Source organism: Saitoella complicata, assembly GCF_001661265.1.
Source record: "Saitoella complicata NRRL Y-17804 unplaced genomic scaffold SAICOscaffold_1, whole genome shotgun sequence".
Classification (NCBI taxonomy): domain Eukaryota; kingdom Fungi; phylum Ascomycota; class Saitoellomycetes; order Saitoellales; family Saitoellaceae; genus Saitoella; species Saitoella complicata.
In genome coordinates this window covers 115,555-136,499 of record NW_017566992.1, presented here as the reverse complement: position 1 = coordinate 136,499, position 20,945 = coordinate 115,555, and the positions used below count along the sequence as shown (strand labels likewise).

At 52.2% G+C, this 20,945-nt stretch overlaps 10 protein-coding genes and 2 non-coding genes across 12 annotated transcripts; 5 read left to right on the top strand and 7 right to left on the bottom strand.

The window, feature by feature from the left end:
• Positions 1-134: 134 nt before the first annotated feature.
• On the bottom strand, positions 135-848 carry SAICODRAFT_4206 (uncharacterized protein; the record flags this gene model as incomplete). Its single annotated transcript, XM_019168684.1, has 5 exons — positions 135-330; positions 388-477; positions 533-628; positions 692-738; positions 795-848. The coding sequence occupies 5 exons, from the start codon at positions 846-848 to the stop codon at positions 135-137; spliced, it is 483 nt and encodes a 160-aa protein (XP_019027103.1).
• Positions 796-3,323, bottom strand: SAICODRAFT_99558 (P-loop containing nucleoside triphosphate hydrolase protein). The gene is made up of 2 exons (XM_019172186.1): positions 1,041-3,323; positions 796-970 (listed from the first exon to the last, which is right to left on the bottom strand). The coding sequence occupies exon 1, from the start codon at positions 3,261-3,263 to the stop codon at positions 1,074-1,076; it is 2,190 nt and encodes a 729-aa protein (XP_019027102.1). The 5' UTR covers positions 3,264-3,323; the 3' UTR covers positions 796-970; positions 1,041-1,073.
• A 662-nt stretch (positions 3,324-3,985) lies between these two features.
• SAICODRAFT_16043 (uncharacterized protein) lies at positions 3,986-6,057 on the top strand (the record flags this gene model as incomplete). Its single annotated transcript, XM_019165599.1, has 5 exons — positions 3,986-3,993; positions 4,049-4,105; positions 4,176-4,196; positions 4,253-5,560; positions 5,616-6,057. Coding segments are annotated over 5 exons (1,784 nt in total), but the record flags the coding sequence as incomplete, so codon positions are not given.
• A 52-nt stretch (positions 6,058-6,109) lies between these two features.
• SAICODRAFT_4203 (PLC-like phosphodiesterase) lies at positions 6,110-7,324 on the bottom strand (the record flags this gene model as incomplete). The annotated part of the gene is made up of 1 exon (XM_019168682.1): positions 6,110-7,324. One exon carries the CDS (start codon positions 7,322-7,324, stop codon positions 6,110-6,112), a length of 1,215 nt encoding a protein of 404 aa, XP_019027100.1.
• A 239-nt stretch (positions 7,325-7,563) lies between these two features.
• On the top strand, positions 7,564-8,129 carry SAICODRAFT_16041 (Bet v1-like protein). Its single transcript, XM_019165598.1, has 2 exons — positions 7,564-7,824; positions 7,881-8,129. Exons 1-2 carry the CDS (start codon positions 7,608-7,610, stop codon positions 8,114-8,116), a joined length of 453 nt encoding a protein of 150 aa, XP_019027099.1. The 5' UTR covers positions 7,564-7,607; the 3' UTR covers positions 8,117-8,129.
• Positions 8,102-10,548, bottom strand: SAICODRAFT_28315 (P-loop containing nucleoside triphosphate hydrolase protein). The gene has a single exon (XM_019167117.1). It carries the CDS (start codon positions 10,539-10,541, stop codon positions 8,298-8,300), a length of 2,244 nt encoding a protein of 747 aa, XP_019027098.1. The 5' UTR covers positions 10,542-10,548; the 3' UTR covers positions 8,102-8,297.
• Positions 10,549-11,794: 1,246 nt separating this feature from the next.
• Positions 11,795-12,715, top strand: SAICODRAFT_28314 (uncharacterized protein). Its single transcript, XM_019167116.1, has one exon. The coding sequence runs from the start codon at positions 11,900-11,902 to the stop codon at positions 12,602-12,604; it is 705 nt and encodes a 234-aa protein (XP_019027097.1). The 5' UTR covers positions 11,795-11,899; the 3' UTR covers positions 12,605-12,715.
• Positions 12,716-12,831: 116 nt separating this feature from the next.
• On the top strand, positions 12,832-13,731 carry SAICODRAFT_16038 (uncharacterized protein). Its single transcript, XM_019165597.1, has 3 exons — positions 12,832-13,117; positions 13,261-13,605; positions 13,669-13,731. The coding sequence occupies exons 1-3, from the start codon at positions 13,046-13,048 to the stop codon at positions 13,684-13,686; spliced, it is 435 nt and encodes a 144-aa protein (XP_019027096.1). The 5' UTR covers positions 12,832-13,045; the 3' UTR covers positions 13,687-13,731.
• Positions 13,732-13,931: 200 nt separating this feature from the next.
• Positions 13,932-16,625, bottom strand: SAICODRAFT_51839 (leucyl-tRNA synthetase; the record flags this gene model as incomplete). Its single annotated transcript, XM_019169098.1, has 2 exons — positions 13,932-16,301; positions 16,353-16,625. The coding sequence occupies 2 exons, from the start codon at positions 16,623-16,625 to the stop codon at positions 13,932-13,934; spliced, it is 2,643 nt and encodes an 880-aa protein (XP_019027095.1).
• Positions 16,626-17,004: 379 nt separating this feature from the next.
• Positions 17,005-17,083, top strand: SAICODRAFT_t18. The gene has a single exon. It is a non-coding gene; the product is annotated as a tRNA-Asp (tRNA).
• Positions 17,084-19,208: 2,125 nt separating this feature from the next.
• SAICODRAFT_t6 lies at positions 19,209-19,316 on the bottom strand. The gene has a single exon. It is a non-coding gene; the product is annotated as a tRNA-Leu (tRNA).
• A 386-nt stretch (positions 19,317-19,702) lies between these two features.
• On the bottom strand, positions 19,703-20,844 carry SAICODRAFT_28313 (rhomboid-domain-containing protein). The gene is made up of 2 exons (XM_019167115.1): positions 20,301-20,844; positions 19,703-20,242 (listed from the first exon to the last, which is right to left on the bottom strand). Exons 1-2 carry the CDS (start codon positions 20,833-20,835, stop codon positions 19,791-19,793), a joined length of 987 nt encoding a protein of 328 aa, XP_019027094.1. The 5' UTR covers positions 20,836-20,844; the 3' UTR covers positions 19,703-19,790.
• Between the last annotated feature and the right edge of the window lie 101 nt (positions 20,845-20,945).

The window sequence follows — 20,945 nt, the reverse complement described above, 5'->3', positions numbered from 1 at the left end:
ATGCGTATTACCCCCAAATGCCGTCTTATCCATCATTGCCCTAGTAATGTTCTTGCATTCCTCAAAACCACCAAACCGATCTGCTCTCCGCAATTATATGCGTGCCTTATCCCCCTCTCTCCTTCTTACATCTGTCATACCCCATTCTCGCCCTCCAAATCCAAGCTCACCACGACTGGCCCAACATCCTCCACATGCATAACAACCTTCATCGCCTCCTCCGCCCCTCGCACGAGTTTCTCCAATAATGCCTTGTCTGCCGCCGCTATTGTGTTATCTGGTAGGATCTTCGGTCGTTTCGGCGTAAACGGGCCCTGTTTCATTGATTTTCTGTCATCGTACAGTTAGCACAGCAACCAACGACGGAATAGATAGACTTCGACGTACTGCAGATCCCGTACGCCCCCTGAAGGCGCACCACCTCCTATCCGCTCCGTCGCACCCGCCGCATTCGTAGCAAAGATATCGATCAAATTACTGTCAGAAGCTCATATTAGCCGTTGTAAAGTGGCGGAAATGTTCGGCTACTGACTCTGCAGTTTTTGCTACAATTCGGGACAGGGCTTCTTGTTCCCGAACGATATCATGCGGATCCGCTTGTGGTGGTGGGGGTTGTGCGATCACATTCCTGTACACGCGTCGTCAGTAAGTCGTCCAGCACAGCACATAGCGCCTCACTGAACAGCCATACCGTTGATTCAGCGCATCCGCTCCTAGCAATGCACTCCGCTCATTGGGCTGTTCGAACAATCTGTCAGTACCGCTGTTGCGGAATGTGGCGAGATCCTTCGAACCTCATCGTTATGTGCCTCCTTTCCAATCCCACAGAGACTTAGACATGCGCCCATGACAATTCCTCTATCGTCTACGAATTGTCGGTCTTCTCGGTGTCTGGGTCGACTGGCCTGGGGAGCATGTACGTAGAGTGTGGCGCGGGTACAGCAACACCGGGGTCGATAAGGTAGGCCGCCTACGTGAAGGACGGTCAATTGGACGGATTCACCAAGGTAGAAATACTGGATGCTATAAATATCACATACCCAAACGCCGGTCTAAGTGATAATAGTACATGTTCACTCCTTCTTCTTCCTCGGAATATCTCCCAAAGCAGTAGAAACATCCTTCCCCAGAAACATGGAATGACTTTTCCCATCCAACAACTGCTGCGCCAAATTGACCTCTCCACTCGTCAAGTACTTTGTCGAGAACCCGCCTCTCACAGGTTGTTTCAGCAACTCCACCAGTTCAACTTTCATCGCCGCACGTGCGGACTTGGAGTTGATTTTCTTGTCGGGGACGGAGATGGCCTCATCGATGTCGACACCCAAGTCCTCGGCCGCTTGCTTCAACCAAGCGTCTTCGTGACCCTTCTTGGATTGTGCCTTATCCCCCTCCGTAATCTTCTTCGCCAACGTAATCCTCGGCTTCAGCTTCGCAACAAGTTGCCGATCAATCGGGAACGTCGCCATTTCCTCCACATTCTTATCCAACTTGGCGATCATCTTCCTCAAATTCCCGACTTCATCGGGTGCACACAAAATAATCGCAACACCCTCATTCCCAGCACCACGCGCCGTACGACCAGAGCGGTGAACGTACATATCCGCAGCACGGGGAAGGTGGTAATGGATGACATGCTGTACGCCCGGGATATCCAATCCACGCGCCGCGACATCAGATGCGATCATGACGCACTTTGCCGTCGCCTTAAACCGCTCCAAGGCCTTCAATCGCTGTTTTTGCATGAGGTTGGAGTCGAGACGGACGATGTGGACGCCGAGTTCGGAGAGGAGGGTGTGGATACGTCGCACGGCATCGATGTTGTTGACGAAGACGAGTGTGCGGCCGGGGTATCGGAGGAGGAAGTAGTAGAGATACAAATCCTTCTCTTGAGCACCGCATTCGATGATTCCCTCATGGATTTTCTTAGCAACAGCGTCATCCGGGTTTGCATCCACGAACTCCGGCGCATCCTCCCGGAACTTGAGGCGCTGTAGGAGGTATGCCATCGTATCACTGTTATCCATCACCTTCGCATCCGAGAACTTCTTGTTCTTCAATTTGAACCCCTTCTTCGATCCCAACTTCTGCTGCAAATCTTTCTGGAACGTCGCGGAGAAAACAAGCGTTTGTCGACCGTCGCTCTCCTCACCTCCACCAATCAATTCCAAGATCTCCTCGACTTCCTTAAAGTGCCCCTCCTGCAACAACCTATCCGCCTCATCCAAGACCAAGAACTTGATCCCCTTCAACGCAGCAATCAGTCCATGTCCATCCCTCATAACCTCGTACAAACGTCCCGGGGTAGCAACGACGATATCCGGGTTCTTGGCGAGAAGACGCTGCTGTTTCTGTACTGCCAAACCACCCGTAACGGTAATCACGTTCACAGCAGAAAACTTCGCCAAACCCTCTACAGCCTTCGCAATCTGATGCGCCAACTCTCTCGTCGGCGCCAAGATCAACGCTTGGGTCTTCTCCCTCACTCCAGTCGAGATGATATGCTCAATAATCGGCAATGCGAATGCCAGGGTCTTTCCGGATCCGGTTGCGGCTTTACCGATTAGGTCCCGGCCGGAGAGCAGATGTGGGAGTGCGAGTTCTTGAATATCGGTGGGAGCGGAGAAGTTGAAAGAGTGGAGGGCGCGGAGAAGGGGCTGGGAGAGGGAGAACTCGGACCAGTTGGGGAGGTCGACGTCTTCTTCGGATTCGTCGAGGCCTGCGAAGGTTGATTCTTCTGTTGCGAGGGCTTCGGCGACGACGGGAGTTTTGGGTTTCTTCTCCTTCTTTTCCTTCTTCTGCTTTTGCTTCTTGGATTTTGGTGCTGGTGCCGCTTCCTCCTCTTCCGCCTTGGGTGCCGATGCCTCATCCACCGTGTCCACATCCTGCTCCTCACCTCCATCCTCCTTCTCCTGCTTTGCTTCTTTAGCCTGCTTCTTCTCTTCCGCCTTCTTTGCGGCCTTCATAAACAGGTTCAACTTCTTCGCACCACCCCCGATCTCCTCCATCTCAATATCCACACCGTCGATCTCTTCCAATCCCATGAGACCTTCCATGTCGTCGAGACGATCTGGCAATCTGACCCTTTTCCATTTTAGGGATTCGATGCCACCTTGAACGCGGACACGACCGTTGTCGGTGCTGGCGGGTGCGGAATGATTGGGAGTGGGAGCAGAGGACACGGAGGCGGAGGCGGAAGAGCGCTTTCGTTTGAGTGCTTTTCCGGATGAATTGACGAGGATCGAGCCCGGGAAGGGAGGCATCTTGGCAATAGAGCTCGAGGGGGGGTGGGGGTTGACTGGGGATGTCAACGTTACGCGCGGTTGGTTACTTTTCTTGGAAGTGTGGGACTTTTTTGGGGCGTCACGTGAGGGGGTGTTTTTAGGCGCGACTCTTTTTCCTCCCCCCAACACCCTCAACCAACAACCAACACACTCAACCATCCTCAATCCTGTGAACGGTAAGTCGATCCTAGTCTACGGTCACTGGCATGGAACAGCAGAGCATTGCAAGTGACGTGCTCTGCGATCAACTCCAAAAAGATGAACACCAAATTATCCATTGAATTTCTTCAACTGAATAACTCGTGTGGAACAAACTTTTGAATCTCGTTAACCTGAACATTTGGAGTTGTCTATGCCATTAACCGTGGTATCTGAGTACTTGTACGAGCGAGTGCTAATGTTGTATCTTATAGAGTTCTCCTTGACTTCCTCCGTGCCTACAGCTACCTCGATGCGTGTGATTAGCATATTGATGGAGCAATTGACAATCATTTTGCCTACTTCTCTCACCCATTTCCAAACTGCCTTCCAATCTCGCCTTTCCCAAGTTTAAATCCCCATGCTGCAATTCCATTACCCCTGGTTCCCGGAGTCCCATCGATAAAGCGTAAGTGGAGTTGGACGTTGCGCGGGTGCTCCAGTGCGCCGTCGTCCAAAGTCCCTCACTGACACCCCCACACCAGTTGCAAACACAAACCCAATCATGAAGGTAATTCACACAGCATACAGTTGATGAGGATGGTTGATCTGATGCGGGTGTGTAGTTTGGAAAGCAGTTGGCGCTGCGTAAGGCTGTGCCTCAGTGGTCGGAGTATTATATCGTGAGTTCTGCCTGTGCCCGTGGGTGGGGGTGTGATCTGGTGATGAATGCTGTGCTAATTGAGAGTATAGGATTACAAGAAGTTAAAACAGGTACACATGGCTTTGAGACTGTTGCTTGACGTAGTATTCACGAGTCTGCTGTACAGTACATCAAACAACAATCCATCAAACTCGCTTCCTCAACTTACGATCCTGACCTCGCCTCTAAAATCGTCGATGAATTTCGGGACCTCCTTTCCGACGAACTCGAAAAAGTCGACGACCGCTTCCATGATGTTGAAGCCGACTCCGAAGAAGAACTCGATGATCTGAATGCTACTTGGCATAATGCCATGACTGAGGAGGAGCAGAAGCAGTGGAGGGAGAGGCTGCAAGGGAGGATAAATCTAATTGAAGAGTTGATCGAGTTCACGCAGGCGAATGTTACGGGATTTCACAAGATCTTAAAGAAGTTCGATAAGCATTTTCGACAGCAGTCGAGCGGGGTGCCTGCGAAAGCTGTCGCATCGGGTCCCACGCATGATGCCTTGATGTCGACCGCTAACTCACCTCCCGTTCGCTCCGGATCAATCTCATTCTCGGTTGGCAACGACTCGATGAAACGCACCAATAGCCCTCCTGGGATGGGCAGCTACCAAGCTCAACAACCTATCCACCTCGCACAACGCCGCTACAGTATGGGGCCAGAAGGAAAGGACATGTGGCGCATGGTCATGAAATTCAAATTCTCGACTACCGAGAAAGACGAAATGCTCCTCTCCCGTGCCCGCGAGCTCTGGCGTCGTCATGCGCCCCCGGCTCCATCCGCGACCTTGCCAATCAACGACATGCAAGATCTCTCGATCTCGGAATCGAATATCCAGACGTATTCCGAGCTGGACTTGAATTCCGTTCCGTATGGGCGCGTGACGAAAATTTGGATCACCCTCATCGAAGATTCGCTCAAACCACTCCAAGTCCCCGTCCTGATCGCACGCGGCGTGAGACCCGGCCCAATCGTGGGTATGACCTCCGCACTCCACGGAAACGAGGTCAATGGTGTCCGTGTCATCCACCGTCTCTTCCAAACCGAACTCGACCCGGAACAACTCCACGGTACCGTCGTCGCAGTCCCCGTCGCGAACGTCCAAGGTTTCCTCGCTTCCCAACGCGGATTCGACGGACAAGACCTTAACCGACTCATGCCCGGTAAGCTCGATGGGAGTACCCCGCAGCAATATGCGTATGCCTTGCTCGATCGGATCGTGCGGAAGTTTGATTATTTGATTGATTTACATACCGCGAGTAAGGGACGTGTCAACAGTTTGTACGTGCGTGCGAATATGCTGGATCCGAGGACGAGGCGAATGGCAACGTTGCAGAACCCGCAGATTATCGTGCATAATACGAGTCCGGATGGGAGTCTGAGGGGGAGTGCGATGACAATTCATGACATCCCATCGATAACTGTTGAGGTAACTCGAAAAGTATGTCGTCGCGTTTGTATCGTGGGCTAACTTTGGGTTACAGATCGGCAACCCCGGTGTCTTCCAGAAACGCTTCGTCAAGTCCGCGCTCCTCGGCGTCACAAACATAATGTCAAACCTCGGCATGATACCCGAAGACCACTCCGTCCCCGAATACGAACCCGTAATCTGCGACCGCTCTTACTGGATTTTCTGCCAAAAGGGTGGGATCCTCTCTGTGATCCCAGAAGTCAATACGTGGGTGCGGAAAGACGAGGTCATCGCGACGATTCATTCGATTTTCGGACAATTGTTGGATGAGATCCGGGCGCCGGAGGACGGGATTGTTGTTGGGAAGGAGGTTGATCCGGTCGCTAGTTCTGGGAGTCGGATTGTGCATTTGGGGGTTACGAGGGGAGAGTATGCGAAGAAGGTAGAGGATGGGCATTTGTAGGCTCGTGAGAATTGATCTGTCAGGGATTTAAGATAATTGGGAGGATTGTAGGACTAGGGATTTATTTTATGGGGAACGTAGTTTATTTGATACCCTCTTTATGGCTATTCGTATGGCCCACTCAAACGTTTTTCACTCAGTATAGCCTTCATTCTTCGTTTGTTTGAGGATATGGTAAAGGCCATCAAGTCCTTGTACACCTCGTTATGAAAATCAACATGTATGATGCCAATATTGTCTCTCACATCTTCCGGTACCGGCAGCAATGCTTCTTCCGTCGCTTCATGTCTCTCTGCTTCTCGCTCTGAAAATGGGAAGTGCTGTGGGAAGACATTGTTGTAACTCCTCGCCAACTCCCTAAACGTCCGTCCATTATTCCATGGCATCAACTGAGCCGGTATAGCTCTACTCCCCAAATACGATATTTGATGACTCCAGATCAATATCTTCTTCCCATTCCTCAATCTCCTCTTTACCTCTCCTTCTTCTTCCTCGTCGAGCTCAGAGTGGATATGTAAATCTACCCGTGGGTTCCATTGTCCATATTCGTGCTCCCAGGTGCGTGCATGTGTGACCATGTATGCAGTTCGTGGTTTCCAGTCGCCGTTGTTTGGGAGCCATGTCCAGCTGAATAGTTGCTCAGCACGCCACCATTGTTTATCCTCGACTACCTCGGGTACTTCCTTGTCATATGGCACCGAGGGAGCTGTCTCCCATGCTAGGATGACTCTTTGGTTCGTAGAGAGCATGTGTGCCAGAGAGGTGTACGTTGAGTTATTGCAAAGATTCGGGTGTGCGTATGCGCCCAGATGTTTGAGGACGAGGGAGGTGATTTGGGGTGTTTGGGTATTCTGTGGGTACGCGTTTCGACAAAGAAAGATCAAGATCTCTCCCGGATGCTCCTGTACAAAAGAAGCGATCTCTCTCAAGACTTCCTCCGCGGGGTTATACGCAAAGGCATGTGTGAGCCAGAGCTCCCCCTCTCCCTTCCCCTTCGGCGTCGCAAACCGTAGATCCAGATACCGCGCCCCATGCTTCAACTGACTTGTAACATCACTCTCCTGCATTCTGGTGACACCCTGCACGGCATTTCTTAACTTCTCTACGCCCTTCGAGCCGAGGTAGGGGAGAGCCATTGGGAATGGTTTGTTGTCTGCTGTATGGGTGAGGAGGGCGGAGCCGTAAGCGCCTGAGTCGTGGGTGCCGGGGTAGACGAGGTCTTTGAAGGTCGCATGCTCGATAAAGGACGGGGTGGAGGAGAAGAGAGTGTGATGCCAGTTCGAGTAGTCGATTTCATCGTCGGAGAGGGCACTGGCCATGACGGGAGGACGGGGTGTAATGTGCGTCTTCATGGAGGGTGTTTCGGAGCGTCGGTAGATCAAGAGCCAAGCAATAAGATACAGGATGACTGCCACAGAGCGGATCAATCGCAATCTCGCCAGATTTCCAGTTGCAATTGCTTGAACGGTCGCAGTTCAGCAAACATGTCGTCTCGTCTCCCACGCCGTTCGCTGCGGTAGGATTGCTCGGGTGACATCACCACCAGAAATCCAAACCACAAACAATTCTCCATCAAGTACCAACCCATACCAACAAATAAAAATGCCAATCCCAACCTCCACTGGAATCACCGAATCAGCCGTCATCCCCGCTCCCCTCGCCTCCGTCTGGCACCTCATCAAACTCGGCAAATTCGCCGATTTCTGGTCCGCGCTCAAGTCTTCGTCCGTGGTTAAGGATACCTCGGAGGAGACTGATATCTACAAGTGGGAGTTTAAGGATGGAACGGTTTGGGAGGTGAAGCAGGAGGAGCACTCTAGTACGCCGTTCCCCTTCACCTCGATCGACATTGGTATACTAACAGTGTTACCATAGCTATTGACCACTTCATCACCTACTCCATCATCACCGCTGAGCCTTCTCTTACCTTCACCTCTGCTCTCGCCACCATCCGTCTCTTTGCCATCACCACAGGCAAGGACGAGGGTAGTACCTTCATTCAGTGGTCTGGATTGTTCTCTAGCGATGCAGATGCTGGCGTGATCGAGGACGCGAGGTTCAAGAGGAAGGAGGCATTGTCCGACCTGGCGAAGGCCGTGCAGAAGAAGTAAGGTCGAAGTTTGTAGGTTACACACATACGCATACTGTATGAGATTGAGGGAGGAATTGTAGGATATCAAGTCGTATTGAAGCAAATCAACAAAAGTATGAAATGACAAAACCTATAGCTACTCCTATCCGAGTCACACATTTCAAATGAGGGAAAGATTACGCTTACAATCATATGCACGCTTACAACACAGAATACCTCCCCGTAGGCCCTCCCCTCCCCTCATTCTCAATAGCAGCAACCGTCCCCTCCGTCAACAACCTCTTCAACTCCTTCATCGCCCCATCAACACTAATCTGACTCTCACCCTCAACAAGTAGATACAACTTACTACTGCCAACCGGTGCACTCTCGCCTTTCGGAACCAACTGTCCCTTCGTCGTGATAGACACGCCCGTCGCGTCCAACACCTTTGCGATGTTTGTGCGGTTGGTGACGGCCCAGCGGGCTTTCTGGGGAAAGTCATTGATTTCGAGGATGGCGCGGTATTCGCCTGCGTCCGGGGGAAGAAGAGCGCCGGGGGCGATTGTGGCTTTGGGATCGATGGCGGTTGTGGAGCGCAGCTGGCCGGCGGATTTGAGGCGAGAATTGATGTTTGCGATGGCTGCCAGTGCTTTGTCCAAAGCGGCGTTCTTGGTTGCCTTGCCGTCAGCGGTCGCCGCAGGAGCAGCACCCGTACCACCACCAGCGGCACCAGAAGCAACGCCAGGCGCAGAAGCAGGCGCGTTAAGAACAACCTCGTTAGCATTGGTCGTCGCCGCCACCGGTGTCTCCGCCGTCTCAGCAGGCACTCCACCACTTACAGTAGCAGCCGCCTCAACCCTCTTCTTCGTCTCCTCATCCTCCTCCCCCTCCTCCTCCTCCCCATCTTCCTCCCCATACACCTTTCTCTGCATCTTCCGCAACATATCCCTCTCCTTATCGAACCTTTCCAACCCCTTCCCTCCAAACCCACTCCCAGATCCAGCGGCTTTGATGGTCCCAGCTTTGACTTTCTCGCCGAATTGGTCGGCGAGGGATTTGACCTCGGCTGGGATCGGTGATTTGGAGAGACGGAGGGCTTTGGCAATGTCGACGGCGTAACGGTCTTGGGAGGGGGTAATGAACGTTACGGCCGTTCCCGTATTCCCCGCACGACCAGTTCGACCGACACGGTGGACGTAGTCTTCCATGTGGTTTGGGCAATCGTAGTTGATGACCAACTTCAACTGTTTCACATCCAACCCGCGTGCAGCAACAGACGTAGCAACCAAAATCGGCACAACCCCGTTCTTAAAATCAAGAATCGCAGAATCACGATCAACCTGATCCTTACCACCATGGATGGACATGCAGGGATATCCCCGCTTCATCAAATCCCCGAGCAAGAGATCCGCACTCTCCTGCTTTTCCACGAAAATCAGAGTACGAGCATCCTCATCCTCGTTGTAGAGATTGCCCAGTAGCTCCAACGTCCGGAAAAACTTTGTGTCTTCGTCCCTCACCTCAACGATCTGCGTAATCTCCGGCGCGACAACAGAGCGCGCACCAACCGTAATCTCAACAGGCCTATGCTGCAAAATCTTCCTCGCAAGCGCCTCCATCTGTTTCGGGAACGTCGCCGAGAATAAGATAGTTTGTCGTTGTGGTCGGACGTTATTCACAATCTTCATCACCTGCGGCTCGAAACCCATATCAAACATCCGATCAGCTTCGTCAAGAACTAGATACGTAGCCCGTCGAAGATTCGTGACACGTCCAGCGTTTGCCCCAAGCAAATCAATCATCCGTCCAGGCGTACAAACAATGATCTCAGCACCCCTCTTCAAATCAGCAATCTGGTCTTTAATCGGACTCCCACCATACGCACAAACAGCTCTCAACCCAAGAGCTTTCAAGAACGGCTTACACTCCCGATGAATCTGCACAGCCAACTCCCGTGTCGGGGTCATCACGATCCCAATCGGTCCCTCACTCGCCTCATGCGGCCTCTGATCCTTGATGTGCCGAAACATCGGTAACAAAAACGCGACTGTCTTACCTGATCCAGTTTTCGCGACACCGATAACATCGCGACCAGACATAATCGCCGGGATCGCCTGCGCTTGAATGGAGGTAGGCTTCTCATACCCAAGCCTTGTGATAACCTCCAACACAGCAGCACTCAGCCCACACTGTGACCACTTTTGCACAGGCTTCGGACACTCAACACCCCGAATCTTAATCCCATCCAACTCGAGCCTAAGCTCATCGACTTCCTCCTCAGTCATCTCGCGTAACTCCGCGGGCTCGACGTAGAATTCTTTACGGAAGGGTTCGTAATCGATGGTGGAGTGGTCGATATTTGGTAGTTCCTTCTTCTTTGCCTTCTTTGCTGCCATGGCAAGGATATCTTCTGCTTCGAGCGCGTCGTCACTCGAGGTGCCTGCGCCGTCGTCATCTGACATAATCGCCTCACCCCTTGTCTCGGGCGCGGACACAGCCTTTTTCGTTTCCAATCCATTCATGAACGCATCCAACGGATCAATATCTTCATCCTCCTCCTCCGCTTCCTGAGCGGGCCTTGGGGGTGTTTGTGTTTGTTCAACATCTTCCATCTCTTCACCTTCAGCTTGCTCAGCGAAAACGTCAGGCTTAGAATCTTCCTCACCTAAGTCAAAGCTCGGTAATTTCGCGAGTTTCCTTGTCGATCCTTCGTCGTCATCAAAGGACAGTCCCTTCACCCCACTCGACTTCTTCGCGCCACTGAGACCCATGCCGATACCGAAGCCGGAGAGGCCTTGGGAGGCGATTGCGGAACCTGGAGAGCCGATGTTAACGGATGCAAAGAAGGAGGACGGGGGTAAATACACACCTGTAGATCGTATCTGAGCAACTGGAGCAAAGTTAGCTTTCACCTGGTCTGAACGAGAAGGTGGAGCAGCGGACTCGGGCGCTAAGTTCACCACGGTCGGAGTAGTCTTTGCCTGTGCCTTCGTCTCAGCCTGAACTGAAGTCGTAGCTATTGTTGTGGCTGTAGTTGTTGTCATAATTGCGGCAGCAGCCTCCTCAGCCTTCTTCTTCTTCCAAGCCTCGAGTCGTTCACGCCGTTGCCGGATTTTCTCATCCTCAACCGGGGGCGTTGGCGTAACTGTAACTGCCGTCGCCGTCGTCGTCGACGTGGGTTTCGGAGACTGTGACTGTAGTTCAGGTTCAGCCCGCAGCGGCGTCGTACGCGAAGGCTCCACGCTCTTCCTCTCCGTCCTCGAGCCCCTATCATCGCGATCGTAATCCCTCCGCCTGTCTCGATCCCTATCCCTGTCGCGGTGGTCGCGCTCCGAGGCACGGTACCTACGGTCATCGTACCTGTCTCTCTGCCTCCTGTCATCATGGGATCTCTCCCCGCCATCGTAGCGGTCCCGGTCTCGTCTTTTATCGCGGTCGTCGTGGGTATAGTCCCGATCCCGGTCTCGCCTCCTGTCACTGGAACCACGGGAGTCGTATTCGCGCTCGCGATCACGGGAATGGGAATCATAGGAGGAACGGTGCCGTTTTGATGCCGAGTCTGGAGTACGGCTCCGTGATCTGTAGCGAGCCATTGTAGGGAATGTATGCGGATGGCCTGTGTTTTTTTGGTGGTTTCTCGAGGGCAAGTCCGGGGAGGTGCAGGGTGTTGCAATTGCCAGGGGGCTGCGGCCGCGGGTGAGAGCTTATCGTCAAGGGGGGGCGAGTCTCGCGTACGCGACGACGCGATCGCATGAGTACGCGAAGCATCATCGTCTTCAAACGTCTAACATCCTTCTTCGTCTCTTAGGTATCAACCATCATGTCCATCGTTCGCAACGTCTCCCGCATCTCCGTCCACCGGGTGTGCGTCCCCGTCAACAGCCTCTTCTCACGCACCAAACACAGCAAGCGTACCTCCGGTCCCCCCCCTACGCCTCTCCCCCGGGCTCCCGACTACGCCTGGGCTCACGCAATCTTGAGGTCTGACGAAGGCCACAGCGATACCGCCCGTGTCAAGATCCTGGACAAAGCCAAACTCGACACCGCTGCTGGCTGGCTCGAACCCCTGCCCCGCTCCAGGCAGCTCCGGCTCTACAGAAAAGCTCGCGCCGGAATCGAGAAATACGACGAGGAAATGCGCGCGTTTATCGACTCCATGACGCCCGAGGAATTGGCCGCCGAGAACGCGCGTCGCGAAGCGCACAATCTGCAGAAGATTATTCCTGATGGTCCCGCCCACCAACCCGAAGCCGCGCCCGTTTACGAGGGTAAGAAGCCTACGACATCGTTTATCCTTTTTTCGAAGGCGGTAAGGACTGACGCGAAGTTGTCTGCGGAGTATGGTATTGACAAACACATGCCCGGCGGCGTGGGCGCTAAACTTCTTGGTGAGGCCTGGCGTAAGCTCAGTGATGCGGAGAAGGAGCCCTACGTCAAGATGTATGCCCAACAGAAAGAGGAGTACGATGCCGCACACAAGGCCTGGAAGGAAAGCCTCCGAAGAGAGCGGCAGTTAGAATCATAGGTAGATGAGTCCACTGCTACTAGCTTTGCACGATCGCGAATGTAGAGGGGAAGGATCATTGAGTCAGGATGACGGTAGGTATTTATACCCAACATAATTATACGCAGCTCCATTGACTTTATTAATGCGAAGTGTTTTAAATTGCAAGGCAGCTCCTGCATCTGTGCAGCACGCGCCACACCTCCAAGCAGCAAATTCACGACTCGACCGCGGTGCAGCGAAGGAGACTCGTGATCGACAAATCCTTCAAGATGGTACGTAAATCGACGTCGCTGCTGTTTGATACGCTCTCGGAAATGCTGTTGCGGTCGTTCGGACGGTGGTAATGTGGTGGATCGGGTGTTGGGAGTGATGGATGGGTGGATGGGGTTTGGGAGGTACGACGGTGGGAAGGGGCATCGCGCCGGACTTGGGGGGAATCGGGCGTGAAAATGGGGTGGAATGAGATGCTGGGATGGCGATATGGATGAGGGAAGCGTCTCGGAGAGTGCGATCATCGAAACTGAGGAGTTTGTGGGTCGAGGAAGGAAAGGTTCATGTCCGTCGACCAAATGCACCCAACAGCATCCCAACACCTCGCGTTCAAATCAAACAGCAACGACGGAATCCATCTCTCTCGTATGGATCGAAGATAACTAACAAACCTCATCTAATAGGTTAAGGCATACGAACTCCGCAACAAGACCAAGGCTGAGCTCACCAAGCAGCTCGAGGAGGCCAAGCAGGAGCTCGCTTCCCTCCGCGTTCAGAAGATCGCTGGTGCCGCCGCCTCCAAGCTCACCAAGATCACCGCTGTTCGCAAGGACATTGCTCGCATCAACACCGTCATTACCCAGACCCAGCGCGAGCAGTTGAAGATCTTCTACTCTACCAAGAAGTACGCTCCTCTTGACTTGAGGGCCAAGAAGACTAGGGCTTTGAGGAGGGCTTTGAACAAGCACGAGTCCAGGTTGACTACTGAGAAGGCGCAGAAGAAGTTGATTCACTTCCCTCAGCGCAAGGTTAGTTTTACCTCTTATGGTTTGAAAGGTTGTGCAGTTGCTAATGGTTGTGTTTTTCTACAGTTCGCCCTCAAGGCTTAAGTGCGGTCTGTTGTTGTTTTGAGTCACCCTTCAATAAATTCGGTCATTTTTGTAACTTCTAGGTGTTAATGGGTTGCAAAAGTGCTCTCTCGGCGTTGGAGCTCTTGGTCAAAATACAATGCGGATTTCGGATGTCTAATCGTTGATCCGGTTTTGTCCTTTCGAATTTCTTGGTTCATTTGCTCTCATTATGTCTTGAGTGTGTTCATCTATCTATCGGTAGTTGATGACATGAAATTCAAGTATCAAAAAACAAAGTTTGCGATCCTTCCGCCATTCGCGATGATCACCTTCTTCGGCTGTTGTCCGTCGCGCCTGACCAGCCATTGCGCTCCTTCCTTCCAGCAAAGTTCCTTAATCTCGTCCTCGCTCATCACCCTGTCGACTTCAATAACCTTCCTCATCTTTCCATTGACTTGTAGTACAACCTTCATATCATTGCTCTTGGTTGCCGTTTCATTGAATTCCGGCCACGGCTGTGAGAAAATACCTCCCGTAGCTCCCTTGCCGAGAACTGTCCAACTCTCCTCCGCTGTAGCCGGCGCAATGGGAGCAAGAAGCTTGACCAATGTCACCGCGGCATGGTACTGTAACGCCTCTCCTATTGACGTATACGCCGTGAGCGCGTTCGTCAACTTGATCAAATCAGATACCACCGTATTCAAACTGTACGTTGTACTCATGGATTCAGTAACCATCTTGATAGTAAGATGAACGTCCCTCCACGCCTTCTTCTCTTCGGGGGTCATCTCGTGAAGTGCTGGTAAAGCTGGTACGTTCTTGTCCTCCAGTCTGGTTGCGGCAGAGGTAACGACACGCCAGACCCGTGACAGCCACCTTTGCATTCCAACGATCTTATCCTCGTCCCACTCGAGCACATCGGATACAGGTGCTGTAAATAGGATGTGTGCTCTTGTGCAATCAGCTCCATAGGCCTTAATCGTAGCTTCGGGGTCAACTCCGTTATATTTCGACTTGGACATCTTCTCGAAAGAGATGTTTGGCGTCTTCGTCTGGTCTGACACCAATCTGGGTACCTTCGGGTCAGTCAAATCAACCTCATCCGGCTTGAGGAACCGTCCAGTGACAGGATCAGTAAAGGTCTTTCCATGTACCATGCCCTGGGTGATCAATCTCTTGAAAGGCTCCGCAGTGTCTCCACCATCCCACATACCACTCTTCGCGGTGAACTTTGCGAAGAAACGGGAGTACAGCAAGTGAAGAATAGCATGCTCGACTCCACCAATGTACACTTCCACTGGTAACATTCTGCTTCCCTTCTCATACGAGAACGGTGCTCGGGTGTTCTTGGGGTCGACATATCGCATATAGTACCAGCTTGAATCAACGAAGGTATCCATGGTATCTGTATCCCGCTTCGCTGCACCACCACACTTGGGACACTTACAATTCAAGAAGTCCTCGTGTTTACCCAACGGTGACCCACCCCGTCCGGTCAGCTCGATATCCAAAGGTAACTTCACAGGCAGTTCCTCCCTCGGCACCGGCACAACACCGCAAGAACCACAGTGAATCATCGGGATAGGCGCACCCCAGTATCTCTGTCGACTAATCAACCAGTCACGTAATCTCCACTGCTTACTCCACTTTCCCAAACCCTTTGCTTGAGCTGCTGCGACGATCGCTTTACCGCCCTCCTTAACCGTCATCGATGAAAACTTTCCGCTCGCTTCAGTCAACACCCCACTCTTACCTGTAGGGACACCTTCGGTGAGCTCCTCGGTTTTGATGACGTAATTGATTTGTGTCTCTGGCTCGTTCTCTTTCCAGAACCTGTTGTCGCGAACATCGTGACCGGGGACACCCATCACCGCTCCGTGGCCGTAGTCTGACAACACATACGGTGCGACGTAGATTGGTATGTCTAGAGTGTCGTCCAGAGGGTGCTTGGCTGTGATTCCGGGAAGCTTGAAACCCGCTTTGCTGTCCTCCGGCAATGTCGGCATCTTCTCGAGAAAAGCTTGTAGGGCAGCATCCTGGGTAGTGTCTTTGACGTGCTTGACGACCGGATGTGATGCTGAAACCGCAAGAAATTGCACACCCATGAGAGTATCGGGACGAGAGGTGAAGATCTGTATTGGTGGAAGATCAGGCGCGTTGATAGGAAACGTGAACTCTGCCCCAGAAGACTTTCCAATCCAGTTCTTCTGCATGGTTTTCACTCTCTGTGGCCAGCCCTCCAATGTCTCCAAATCCCTCAGGAGAGGCTCTGCAAAATCTGTGATTTTGACGAACCACTGTTCCAGCTTCTTTTTCTCGACAACTGCACCAGATCTCCACGAACGTCCCTCAGCATCAACCTGCTCGTTCGCAAGGACGGTCATGTCGATCGGGTCCCAGTTGACCACCGCTGCCTTCCGGTATACCAAGCCTGCTTCGTGCATCCGCAAGAAGAGATCTTGTGTCCAGCGGTAGTAGTCTGGACTACAAGTGGTAACTTCGTTTTCCCAATCGAAATCGGCGAGCATCATCTGAAACTGGCCACGCATCTTCTCGATATTCTGGACGGTCCATTCGGCTGGCGAGATACCGCGTTCAATGGCTGCGTTCTCGGCGGGAAGGCCGAAAGCATCCCAGCCCATTGGATGAAGGACCTGAATGATATATAAGAATCATAAACATTGAAAGAGAACTGGTTCGCTCACATTAAACCCTTGCATCTTTCGGAACCGAGAGATCACATCACTGATTGTGTATACTCGCAAGTGTCCCAAATGTAATGTCCCACTTGGATAAGGGAACATACTGAGCACATAGAACTTGTCCTTTTTACTGGTAGCAGTATCCTTGATGTTTTGCTCTTTCTCCGCCTTCCATTTGGCAAGCCATTTTGATTCGACTGCCGAATAGTCAAGTCGATCAGGGTATGCCTGCGCTGCGATGAATCGCAATTGGGACGCACAGGAGGTAGATCGCATGTATTGACATGATGATGACCTGGCACCTGGAATGATTCTTGCCATCCGTAGAAGGGCCGACATGGTAAATTGGCGACAATCTCGGCTGGTAGAGTCTGGATGTCTACGTTACACGCTGGCGCGGACTTTTCGGGCCTGCTGCGACGACTCGCGCAAGTCAGGGTTGGAGTCCGGGGAAACCGTGAAACTCCCACGACGTGACTATACATAACGTATCTCTTTCTGTCTATACATGACAAGTTCAGCTTGAGACACTTGAAGGGACGTTCTATGGAGGGTGCCCAGGATGCCACGGCGAAAAAAATATCAAATCATGGTTTTACGCATCTTGTTCATGTGTGTGCTGCATAAATAACGGACGATTTTTAGTTCTCAACCATCCTTGATAGTATAGTGGCTAGTATACGCGCCTGTCATCAGGCTCGCGCGGGACCCGAGTTCAATCCTCGGTCAGGGAGCACTTTTTCCTTCTCTTCGGCGGAGATCCCTGTAGAGCTTTTCCACCGGCAACGCCTGCAACGTAAATGACAGTGAACTTATCAAATACTATCTCATATACAAGGATACCACGGTTCACTCCCGCCCTTTTTTCGTTTCCCACCCCAACAACCATTGTTCTCACGCATTGACTTGATACTCCCGCTACCCAATCTTAGCATATCTTAGCGTTCCAAAGGCAGACAATACCTGTGATAACGTCCGTTTGCGCGTAAATCATATTGGAAACACCAAAGTCTGTACCAACGTTCTGTGGCTTTCGCCAGAAGTCAAAACTGAGAGCTGACAAATTGCGACAGTTGTTGGCGAGGGTCCTATACGCTCTTTGGGATAAAGAAGGATTTGAACGCCAACGGAATATGTGTTAACAAGAGGCAGACAAGAATGAGGATTGCCCTTACCTCAAAGAGCTAAGATTTGGCATCTAAGCAAAAGCCCTGTAAACGAGGTCGCTGAGTTTCTTTTTGGCCTCATATTCATCGGAGCATAGTCCGGGTACAACGCGTTGACGTGAAGCTGATGAACTAACGGCCCAGTGCCCGGAATGTCTAGCTTCCTAGCTGGCTTGTCCCTCAACTTCGCAATAGAATGCAGTGCTTTTGCAAAAGTTCGCCCGAGTTGCCGACGGCGAGCGACGGTAGGGTGGGAATCGGCGAATTGGACTCGCCGCCAAAGTAGCGGAGTTGCAATCGTGTCGAAGTGACGGTTGATCGAACAACCTTTGGCGAGAAAGGCGGTAAATTGAACATACTCATCCCTGAGTAACCGTTGGACCGTCATTCAAGAATACACCACCCAAAGTGTCGCAATGTCGACCGGATCACCCACCAGTCTCGCCTAGAAGTTGGAGGCGTTTCCTTATTCCAACCGGGAAGCGCAGCGTCCAATATCAGCAGAAATATATCAAGAGGCGCATCGCTGGAGGTGTGGGATTCCCCCGTCAGTACTAATCCTGAGTGTCAAAGTCGTTCTCCTGCGATCCGTGCATACTTTAGTGAAAGTTGTGGGTTCTTGGTCGAGAACGACGAATTACAGCGACGGGAGAGGCACCATTTTATGACAGATTCGCCATGATTTCGATATTTTTAACAGGTAGACGGTTTGGAAAAGCTGACCTGAATACATATAGGTCTATTCCGTGTTCGCCATTGATGCAATTAGGTGTAGAGCACTGGAAGGCGTTATCTAACTGCCGCCGACTTAGCGACTGAAAATCTCTTTTCAATGTTTCTTGAGGAACGATGGAGGGATAGCTCTTCTGCAACAGCTTCCCATCGAATCGTTCTCGGCTCTCCATGTGAACGGAGACACAGTTTCAAAGGACATTGGCATTGTTCTTCAGAGTTGGATTCTTATCAAGCTCGAACTGCGGTTGTCGTCAGGCGTTGATGCGCCGCCGTACGAGTGCTCGCCAATCCTTGCTGATGCTATAAAAGATATGGCACCTGAGCGGTTCTCCAACACAAAATGAACGCGATTACAGCAATAACGGACACTGGATAAGAGACGTGTTACGATACCGGATCTGTCACAGGTTTCTTTTTGAGACTTGGAAAGGACAATTTACAGGTACTGCATCTTGAGAACATGGGCTGCGAGCCACTTGCTCGGCATCACGCCTCGTCTTTTTTTGGAAATCTCATTGTCGCCTCCACTATCGAGAGGATATCGTTTTCCAAGACGAGGAGGTTTCATGGCTTACCCTGTGCAGGAATCTCCGGAGCATCAGGCTTCGTGGTGTTTCGATAGGCGTTTATGGCGCCAGGAAGGATCTCCTTCACTACTGGCTATCTGCTCACCTCCGCCTCTCAGAGATATGATGTTCAGTTTCCCCCGTAATCGGATTTATTTGAGTAAAAAAGACATTATTGACCTCGCGAGACCATTTCCGAAGCTGCAATGGCTTCGCCCTGTGATAGAGGGATCTGATTCGTGATATCGATTCCGACGGTACAGCAGAAATTGATGTTGGCGACACCGTCGAACTACTACTCTCTCAAGCCTGACCGGATACCTACTTGATTTGAGACGAGCTGCGATTGACGATGGGACAAAACACAGACAAACGAGCAAAAAACAAAAATGTGCAGCGAGGGGGATTTGAACCCCCGCCTCTTTCGAGATCGGGATTTCCTGCTAGGGAAAGCTTATTACGCTTGAATCCGACGCCTTAGACCGCTCGGCCATCGCTGCGATTCGACGCGTGAGAACCCGGAATTATACCCATGTTAACGATGACCATCAGAAAGTATTCTGACGCATGCGCGTGTCTCTAGGACTTTTGATATGCTTGGGGGACTGGAACCGTCGTTTTGTTTTGCTAATCCTCGATGATTTCAGGCTGAGGGTACGTTGAAGTATGCCCGGCACATCTGGTGTCGTGGCTTCTTCACCGGGCTCTCCGCGTTCCTTAATCAGACTCTCCGTCCTGGTCAATCAATAGCTGTAGCTGCACAATGTGAAGCTTACGAGGCATGTAATCGGATGCAATTCTAAGCAACAGTAACTGAATCAAGATCGATATCATGGTCGAATGGACGACTGATATGGGGTCGGTGTTGACGCAGTAGACACTTTGATACCCGTAACATGAGAAGAACATTCTATCCACATTACCCAAAATACCACTACATCGTACACCGCACCTTTCCCAACAAGCTATCCTCCTCACTCCCACCTCTCCCCCCTCCAAACCCTCTCATTCCTCTCCTTAATCTTCCTCCTAACAACCTCCTTCTTCGCACTCAACCACATCGGCACCCCCATCATCGCCCACCCAAACCCAACCACCGCACCCCCAAGATGCGCAACATGATCGAACCTCCCCCACCTCCCCAAAATACCCGCGACATCCATGGCCATGAGGCCCGGCATGAAGAACTTGAGCGGGAACGCGACGAAGGGAACGAAGAGGAGGGAGACGGAGGTGGAGGGGTAGTAATAGGCCGTGAGGGCGAGGAGGGAGTAGAGTGCGCCTGAGGCGCCGAGGGAGGAGGTGTGGGTGGAGGCTGAGGCGAGGCGGAGGGAGGAGGTACGGAAGAGGTGGGAGATGAGGGAGGCGAGGACGCCGGAGGAGAGGTAGAAGGCTGTGAAGTGGGGTGCGCCCATGGCTGTGATCACTATGGCACGAGACGTTAGGGAGTGAGGACGCAGAGAGGTGGGGAGGAGGGGACATACTTGATCCACCAAATGAATAGAGACCGACCATGTTGAGACCCAAATGCCAAAACTCCGCATGCGAGAACGTACTCGTTAGTAACGTCACCGGATGACTTCCTGCACTAGTCAAAAACCACCTCGGCATGACCCTCGCTCTCAACGCCGGATTCTGCCAGGCCGCGAACACCACGAGGTTCGTGCCGATAAGCGCAAACAGTGTGAGAGATTGAGAAGAGAGGGAGAGGCCAGTGAGGCGGTTGACGGTGGCGGTGAGGTTGAGGGAGGAGTTGTCGTATTTGAAGGCGGCGTAGGACGTTAGGGCGGAAAATGAGAGGGCGAAGGTGATGTAGGTGGTATTGGAGGGACTGGAGTTGGAAGTGGACAGACGGGGTCGGGGGAGGGAGCTGTGAGTGGCGTATTGTCTGAAGCTCAGTCCAGCTCTTTGGAGTAGAGAGGCATGGGTTGGTAGAGGCGCTGATCTGGCTGTGAAGAAGGAATGCGAGAAGATTGGCCGAGCCGGCAGAGGCGCCCGGGTACAGAACCTGGAAAACATAGCGATTTCACACGCGGGTCGACTGGGAGGTGTAACGAAGATTCCACCCCTGCATGGCCCCCCCCACCGTCCCTCGAATTATTTGCCCTCCTGGACAACCAACTACTCCA

Excerpts from the sequence above, each read along its gene's own strand:
- SAICODRAFT_28313 (XM_019167115.1), bottom strand. The coding sequence starts at position 20,835 with ATGTTTTCCAGGTTCTGTACCCGGGCGCCTCTGCCGGCTCGGCCAATC. Across the intron at positions 20,243-20,300 it reads CTATTCATTTGGTGGATCAA|TGATCACAGCCATGGGCGCA; the intron begins GTATGTCCCCTC and ends CTCGTGCCATAG.
- SAICODRAFT_99558 (XM_019172186.1), bottom strand. The coding sequence starts at position 3,263 with ATGCCTCCCTTCCCGGGCTCGATCCTCGTCAATTCATCCGGAAAAGCA.
- SAICODRAFT_16038 (XM_019165597.1), top strand. The coding sequence starts at position 13,046 with ATGAGATGCTGGGATGGCGATATGGATGAGGGAAGCGTCTCGGAGAGT. Across the intron at positions 13,118-13,260 it reads TCATCGAAACTGAGGAGTTT|GTTAAGGCATACGAACTCCG; the intron begins GTGGGTCGAGGA and ends CTCATCTAATAG.
- SAICODRAFT_28314 (XM_019167116.1), top strand. The coding sequence starts at position 11,900 with ATGTCCATCGTTCGCAACGTCTCCCGCATCTCCGTCCACCGGGTGTGC.
- SAICODRAFT_16041 (XM_019165598.1), top strand. The coding sequence starts at position 7,608 with ATGCCAATCCCAACCTCCACTGGAATCACCGAATCAGCCGTCATCCCC. Across the intron at positions 7,825-7,880 it reads GAAGCAGGAGGAGCACTCTA|CTATTGACCACTTCATCACC; the intron begins GTACGCCGTTCC and ends GTGTTACCATAG.
- SAICODRAFT_28315 (XM_019167117.1), bottom strand. The coding sequence starts at position 10,541 with ATGTCAGATGACGACGGCGCAGGCACCTCGAGTGACGACGCGCTCGAA.